General features: G+C 54.6%; 1 protein-coding gene across 2 annotated transcripts; it reads right to left on the bottom strand.

Annotated features, from left to right (window-relative positions):
- Positions 1-1,685: 1,685 nt before the first annotated feature.
- On the bottom strand, positions 1,686-7,761 carry LOC137846217 (E3 ubiquitin-protein ligase TRIM7-like). Of its 2 annotated transcripts, none has more exons than XM_068664022.1 (7): positions 7,128-7,761; positions 4,728-4,814; positions 4,397-4,624; positions 3,724-3,746; positions 3,520-3,635; positions 3,165-3,197; positions 1,686-2,412 (listed from the first exon to the last, which is right to left on the bottom strand). In XM_068664022.1, exons 1-7 carry the CDS (start codon positions 7,638-7,640, stop codon positions 1,886-1,888), a joined length of 1,527 nt encoding a protein of 508 aa, XP_068520123.1. In that variant the 5' UTR covers positions 7,641-7,761; the 3' UTR covers positions 1,686-1,885. The 2 variants fall into 2 exon arrangements, with proteins under 2 accessions (XP_068520123.1, XP_068520122.1); XM_068664021.1 differs by having other exon boundaries at positions 4,728-4,832; positions 7,128-7,760.
- Positions 7,762-8,042: the final 281 nt, after the last annotated feature.

Genomic DNA, 8,042 nt, shown 5'->3' with positions numbered 1-8,042 from the left:
TTACTGATTTGGCACAAAAAACGGACAGGGTTTTATTCCCAGACCCAAGGTCGTCACAATTTAGGGTAATAAAAGGGGCGAGTTGGGCTGGGAAGCCAAAGGTCGCCGGAGGGGATCCAAATTGTATGGGTTTTGGCCCCAACACTAATTAGGGGCAATGTTTTTGTAGGCCCTATTAAAAGTTGTTAATTGTAGGGTTTCAGGAAGCTCTCCCCTACCCAATTTATCCCACAAGGTTTGAAAACCACAGGTCTCTGTACCTTTTTTGCACTTTTTTCCCTCTTTTTCCCCCCAGCCCCAAAGTATTTGCAGTATTTATGTATCCTAGAAGACCCTCAGCCCAAGAAAATTGGGGGAAATAAGATGTATTTAAGGATTTAAGGTTTTTTTTGGCACATATTTATCTATTTTTGATGTGGAAAGGAGCTGCTGGAATGGGGCTGGTTGTAGAAATTCAGCCAGGGTCCCCAAAAAACAACAGAAATCTTCCAGGAACTTCCTTTTTTTGGGGTTTCAGGATCCATCCTACAGCGGTGAGACGCTCCCCAGGGGCTCGATGAAATATTTTAAGCAGCCAGACCCAAATCTGTCACAATTAGGGCTCACTTTGGCCTCTGTTCTCCCACGGGGGGGATGCTGAGCCCCATGGCAGGGTTCTTCCAGTCCCACAGCTGCAAAAACCCAGCTTGAGACCCCAAAAAAAAGCCCCCCCCCCCTTTAAAATTTACCCTTTTGGGCAATAATGTTGAATATTTAACTCAACCCCTGCACCAGGAGCTGCATACACCCCACTAAAAATCCCCCCGTGCAATTTTTCCTCCCATCCCATGTTTTGGGCACAAAAACCACGGAAGGAGGCGCTGGGTTGGTTTTTTTTTTGTGTTTTTTTTTTTTTTTCTTTTGCACAGCAACTTTTATTTCCCCACTAAACAGAGTAAACAGGGCAAAGAGACGTAACAGCATCGCGAGGGGGGGGGCACACGAGGGTGGGCAGGGTGTAAGCACGCGCGAGGTCACACCTAAAAAACGAGCCTTCCCCCCCCTTCCCCACACCGCAGCCAAAATCCCCCAAACTGAGCCCAAAAGCTGGCTGCATTGGGTTGGCAGCACGCCCACGGCTCTTCCCAGCTTTTGGGGTGGCACCCAGCACCCCCAGCTCGCCCTGCCTCGGCCCTACAAACCCTCAGCAACGGGAAGGGGGAGAGGATCAGGGGGGTTTTTGCTCTCTAGTGGCAGCAAAAGACAGGCTGGGCCCCTTCCCGAGGAAGGGAAAAGCGAGGACAAAGGGGGAAAAAACTGCTAAAAAGGTGACCTGCAGAGGAACGGTGTCAGAAATCGGGGTTTGGGTACGGTACCTTTCCTCCTCACACAGGTTTTCTAGCCCTCGAGAGCTTTTTGGGGTGCACGAAGCAGGCGGCTTTGCTACGGGGCTGAAGGCAGGAAAGCGAGGAAAACCCCAAACGGGGCTCTTCTCCCTTGTTTGCCACGGGGGCAGCCAGCTTAAAATAACGAGAAGGGAAAAGGGTTGCTTATAGGGCAGGCCGGAGCGTGAGGAAAGAGGAGAAAATAACCTCAGAGAGGGGCTCCTGAAGCAGCCGGGTTTGTCCACCCTCAACGGTTGATGCCCCCCAGAAAACCTTTTTCGGGGTAAAAGCGACCCAAACGTTTTTTTCTTTTTAAAATGCAAGAACGAGAAAAAAAAAAAAAAAAAAACAAAAAGAGGAAACTCCCCCCCTAAAGCTGAACTAGGAAAACACGAACGAGTTTTGGGGGCTTTTTGTCTGAAAGCAAGGAGGGGGGGGGGAAAAAAAAGGGAAGGGGATCGGGGAACTACTTGCAGGTCACCTCGGGGAGGGAGGGAAGGAAAAGAAAGAAATCAGACGGGTCAATTGCAAAGGGAGAGCGAGGAGCCCACATAGAAGAGCCAGAAGAAAGGGAAAATCTTTTCGGTGAAAGCGGCGGTGAAGGTGAAGATGGGAGCCATGTTATCGGCGTTGTAAAACGCCACCCAGCCGCCTTCGTAGTCCAGGTACACCCCGATCTTCCTGGGCCTCTCGCACAGGGAAAGGGGCGTCTCCGGGGAGGTGAAAGCCTGGTACTGATCCCAATTTTTCCCCTTCCAGTTCAACCCCACCGCCCAAATCCCTTCCTCGGGCGCGAAGTCGATTTTTTCCTTCCTCCGCACCGACTCGCGGGCAGCCCCCAGCACCCAGCTCTCCCCGTCGCCCACCTCCACCTCCCAGTAATGCCTCCCAGCCACGAAACCCTCGGCCGCCAGCACGCAGAAGGAATAATCGAATCTTTTGGGGTTGGCGGGCAGCTCCTGGGGGGCACTCCGGAGCCTCACGCTCCTCTTGTCCTCCGACAGCACCAGGTAGGGGTTGGCCGTGTCCGGATCCAGAGAGAGATCGCCTGGAAAGAGATGAGGAGGTGAGGATCAGCGAGAAAAAAAAAAACCCTTTCCACCCTAAATTTGGATTTCTGGCCCCAACCAGACGAGGCCAGCAGCAGGGATGGCACCAGCAACGAGTTTTAGGCCCAAAAAGCCACATGGGAGCAAAAGTCAGGCCCCTCTTGGTAATTAAAACAGAATTTGGGTGTGCCATCCTGCAAGCCTGAAGGCTTTCTGTCCCCAAAATATAAATTTTGGGGCAAAAATGGTGTTTTTAGTCAGTGCCACGTGCCAGAGAGGAAGGAGAATAAAGATCCTCGGGTTTAAGGGCTGCTCTTGCCCTCCAGAGGCCCGGGAGGAGCAGAGGGTGCTCAATTTGGGTTCTTCTTCCCCTGCTACCACAAAACCAGGCAGGGAAACTGCAGCTTCACCCCTGAACCAAACGCCGAGGATTCAAAGTCCACCTCGGAGCAAAATCAACCCCCCACGAGCCGTGCCAAAGGTCTCCGTGCTCGGGGTAGAGCAGAGCAGCTCAACGCTCCTCTTAACCCTGCAGTTTCCTAATAAAATTTGGAATTTGGGGCTCTCCTGGGTTCTTCCAGCAGCTGGATCATTTTTTTGCCTCTTTTTTTGGAGGCACCAGCGAGTTTTTTCTTCTCCTGACCTCTCAAAGGCCTCACCTCAAAGATTTTTCCCCCTGAAAAGCTCAAACTGAGGTCAGAGCTGCAAAAATAAAGGTCAGACTGCCCCGTAAAGAAGCCAAACTGCTCACCTGTATCGTTCTCCAACTCAAACCGAAGGTTTTCTGCAGGAAAAGAAAGAAATTTCGGTTCATTTACGCATGGGGAATCCCCAGGGACTACCTACAAGTAGATGTCCTTGCTCCCTGCCTTGTGGGAAGCCACTAAACACGACTCTGTGAACCCAAAACGAGCTTTTCCAAGCAGAAACCCAAAGGAAATGTGATTTTCAAGCAAAAAGAACTTCGACTTTTCAAGGAAAAGCTCCTCAAACAATAAAAGCTCTCCCCCAAAGGGAGAAACAAACGAGAGCACAGCCCTCGTTCTCTTAAGAGAAATTAAGCACAGGGGAAATGCTTTTAAAGGTTTTTTTTCCCCAGTGCTCACCCTTGAACTCCAGCAGGACCTCTTTCAGCACCGCGCTCTTCTGGGAGAAGCTCTTCAGTTTCTTCTCCAGCTCGGCAAAGCCGGCCTCCGGCTTGCAAAACATCCAGCTCTCAAAGCTGAGGAGGAAAAAAAGCAGCGTTAGGAGCCCGCTGGAAAAAAAGAGGGCTCCTCCCAGTTAAACCAGCAAGGGCCCAGTTCGCTCACCTGCTTCCAGCCGTGGTGACAACCTGGAGAGAGGAAAAAAAGCCTCAGTCAGTCCCACAAGCTCCAAAATCCACCCCAAAATCATTCCCTTCGCTCAGGGGTCAGCTCCCGGTTGCTGTTTCAAGGGCAGGGAGCAGAGGGACTCACAATAATGGCAAAATTTGTGTTTTTCACCCCCCTTTTCCTTTTTAGGGTGAGAATCCACAAATCCACAAATCTTAAAAATTAAGAAAAAAATCACGATTGCCATCAAGCTGCCAAGATTAAGATTCAGGATGAATTGATGATGAATTAAGAGAGAAACAGGTATCTGGGAGATTTATTCTGATATTTTTTAGTCCTTGGCCCCAAAAGGGGCCAAAACCAACCTAGAAATTCTGTGATTCTGTGTGAAAAAAGATTTTTGAGGGTCGATTTTATCCCCACAGCTGCGGGGAGTTTTGGGAGGGGGAAGAAGAAGAGCAGCTCTGCAGGAAGCCAGAAAAACCCTGCATTAATCAGAGTTAATTGAGGGTCCCAAACCCAAACTGCTCCCCAGCAGAGCACGTCGGCACCCCACGGTCTCTGTTACGGGGTTTTTTACCCCAAGGGTGCCAGAGGAGAGCTTTTTGGGGTTTTACACCCTGCTATACCATAACCTCTGGGTTGGGAGGATGCGTTTTAAGTTTCTCACCTGCCCGGACTGGTTCCCGGGGCCGTTTTCTCCTCCCTGCTCCCCCAACAACTTATCGAGCTGGGCGATCTCCTCGGAGAGCCTGGAGACGCTCTCATCTCTCCTCTTGACGATGTCTCTGTCTAATTCCTCCAGGCGGGACAGCAGGAGCTGCTCCTTCTCCTCCAGGAAACCTCGCAGCTCCTTGCACTCGGCCACGATCTTCTGCCTCTCCACTTCTGTCTGCTTCTAAAAACCCCAGGAGAGGGAAAATTTTGTGAGAAAAGCGGCCCCCGGAGGGGAATGGGGAAGGTTTTTGGAAGTCCCTCGCCTCGCCCCCGCAGGCACTCACCAGCAAATCTTCGCTCTGCCTCTCCCTCTCGGCCTTGGCTTCTTCACGTCCTTTCCGCAGGGAGCTCAGATGTTCCTGCGGCACCTCCTGGAAGGAGGAAGAGATCTGAGGAGAATTTAGGGGGGAATTAGGAACACGGAGGAAAGAGATAGGAAGGAATTCCCTCCCGTCCTGCTGCCACAAGGGGCTAAATTTCCTCAAATATGACTTTTTTTTGCAGCTAAAGACAGCATTAACCCAAATTGGGGTGAAACCAGCTCTGCACCACGTCCTCCCTCTCTCACCTTATCCTTTTATTTTGGGCATACCAAAAAAAAACAAAACTAAAAAGCAGCTTGAGCAGCTCACAGCCAGGTAAAGCAGGAAAAAGAAAGAGAAACGAGCACGGGGTGGGGGAAAACAAACCAGCTTTTAGCTCCCTGTGAAGGCAAACCACTAACCCACGAAAAAAACCCTTCTGCAGGGATCAGCTTTCACCTCCCGGCCCCATCGGGGTCTCGGGGGGGGCGGTTCTGGCCACCAAATTAAGTTCGTTAACGGCTTACTGCAAAGCAAACCGCAGCGCCCGGCCTCGTTGAAGTCACTTGACCCCCCGACGAAGCAGCTCCTAGCAACGCCGAATAAAAAGCAGCAGGGAGGACGCCCCGGCGGGGCTTTTCGGGGAAAGAAAACCCTAAAAAAGGGGTTTTGCTACGAGCTGGGAGGTGAGAGGGGGTACAAATGCGGGCTCGCTGCCTGGCACCGCGTGGAAACGCACGATCGAGGCGTGAAATTAAAGGAAAGGGCAGAAAAACAGGGCGCAGGCTGCAAGCTGCGCCTGATGGGAAACCATTTTTTTTTAAAAAAAAAAAGCACAAAGGCAGATTAACGAGGCAAAAAAACAGGGCAGCGCTCGACGGCGGAGCTGCCTGGAGATGCCGCCGTGCTAAAAAAGGACAAGATCCCAAATTTGGGGTGAGCGACGGCGGCTCAAGCTCCAGCTCCCCACTAAAAAAAAAAAACGGTGAAAATTAAAAAGCTCCTGTGCTCAATCTGGCCTGAAAAACCAGTATAAAAATGGGAATTGAAGAATTAACGGGTGGTTTTAATGCTCGGTGGTGCAAGATCTCCCCGGTGCCACCCTCCCTTCCTCCTCCTCCAGCTGCTGCTGCGCAGTGAGCGCCCGCTGCCCGGCCGGCATCTTGCTTTTCTCCTCCCCGACCGAGAAACCGAGGCCTGGCTGCTCAGATTCGGCTCGCCCGCTCCCAAATCCCTCGTTATTCTCCCCAAAAAGCTCCCTCAGGGCAAGGAGGAGGGCGTCCCTTTCTCCACCGTGGAGATCCGGCTCCTGCGTCACGTCCCCCAACCGCCCTGGGCTGTTTTTTTTTATTTGCAGGGGAAAAAAGCTTCTCCTACGGGATTCCTGCTGCATTTTTTTGCCCCAAATCACGCTCAAAACTGAAAAAAATCCCTATCCCCATCCCAAAGAGGCCAGCTGCATGCTTACTCCGGGGGGATTTCTGCTCGGGGACGTGGCAGGTGAGGATTTGGGGTGGCCCGGTGTTATTTTGCACACTCACCCCCGCACAAAGGCCACTTGATTTCAGTGTTATTTAGCACGGGAGACAAAACCAGCCGGCCCCACAACAGCTCAGTCCCTCCCAGTATCCTCCCAGTTAAACCCAGCGCCATTTTGAATGGGGGACGCTCCCCCTGACCTGATCCTACTGCACGAGGTCAGCCCTCCCCCCAAGATTTCCCCCATCCTGGGGGGTGTTTGGGGACCCTACTGCTCCCCATATCCTGCCCCACCATGTAGAGCAGCACCTACCTTAGAAAGGGGTCCCCATAAAAGCCCCCACAGCCCTGTAGGGGACCCCATTAAGCATGGGGGGCAGCCCCAGAGCACTGCACCCCATAGAGATGTGAGTTGGGGGTTCCATATCCCCTATAAAAGCTTCTTAATGCGTTTAAAACCTGGGGGGGGTCACTTTTACACCCTGCTGTGTGCGTAGAGGGGGTCCCACGGGATTTAGGGTGCACGGCTCCACGTGGGGTGCCCATATTACACCCCCACATTTAACAGGGGTGCTTCCCTTTCAAAAAACAATGATCCTTATTGTGTTTCCCAACCCTCAACAAACCCAAATTCTCCAAAAATGGGGTTTATTGTATTTCCCAACCCATAACAACCCCAAATTCTCCAAAAACGGGGTTTATTGTATTTCCCAACCCGTAACAAACCCAAATTCACCAAAAATGGGGTCCCCACCACACCCTATTTTTATTAAGTAAGGCGGGGGGGGGGCTCCTCTGCTGAGCCCCCCACCGCACCCTCACCCCCAGAAGACCCCAAACACCCCCCGGGGGGGCTGCCCCCCGACCCCATAACCCGTTTGGGGGGGGGGGGGGGGGGCTCACCTCGGCGGCGTGTGCCGCCTCCTCGGCGGGCAGCACGGTGTGGGTGCGGTGCTCCCTGGAAAGGTGGCAAACCACGCAGACGGCCCGGCGGTCCTGAACGCAGAAAAGCCTCAAGGGTTCCCCGTGCCGGGGACACCGCGGAGGCCCTGGGGGACCCGGCGGAGCGGCGGCGGGCAGAGGCGGAGATGGGGCCGGAGGCCCCGGAGGAGGCTCGGCGGGGCCGGGGGGCAGCCCCAGCTGGCGGACGATGTGGACGATGTTGCCGAGGGAGCGGTTGGGGCGGAAAAGCCGCTGCGGCACCGGTTCCCGGCACTGCGGGCAGCAGAGGCGCCGCGCCGAGTCCTCCCAGCACTGGGTGACGCAGGCCCGGCAGAAGTTGTGGCCGCACTCGGCCACCAGCACCGGGTCGGTGAAGTACTCCAGGCACACCGGGCACGTCAGCTCGTCCTGCAGGCTGCGGGCGGCGCTGCAGGGAGCCGGCGGCACGGCGGGGGGAGCGGGCGGCGCCTCCATGTCGGAACCTTCCCCCTTTTTTTCCCCCTTCCCCCCCCCGGCCTCCTCGATCACCGCCACGAGCAGCGCAGCGCTCCCGAGCTCCGCACCCCTCCGCGCCGCCGCCCCGACTGGCGGGCGGAGGGGGCGGGGCCGCGCATGCGTGCGGCGAGGGGGCGGGGCCGCGCATGCGCGGTGCGCGGGGGGAGCGGGCGGGAGGGGGGAGTGCACATGCGCGGAGAGGGAAAGGGGGCGGGGCTTAGAGGGGTAGAGGGGGGCGGGGCCTTGGGGGGCGGGGTTTGGTGTCTATAGGGTTGGGGGGGGGGGAGGACCCCCTATGGAAGGGAATTTGGGAAAGATTTGGGGTTGTTTAAAGGGTGCTGGGGCTTTGTAGGGTGGTGGGAGGGGGGAGCGTGCCTCTGA

This window comes from Anas acuta, chromosome 31 (assembly GCF_963932015.1).
Source record: "Anas acuta chromosome 31, bAnaAcu1.1, whole genome shotgun sequence".
NCBI lineage: Eukaryota > Metazoa > Chordata > Aves > Anseriformes > Anatidae > Anas > Anas acuta.
The sequence above is the reverse complement of the archived record's forward strand: the minus strand, read 5'-3'. Positions and strand labels throughout refer to the sequence as shown.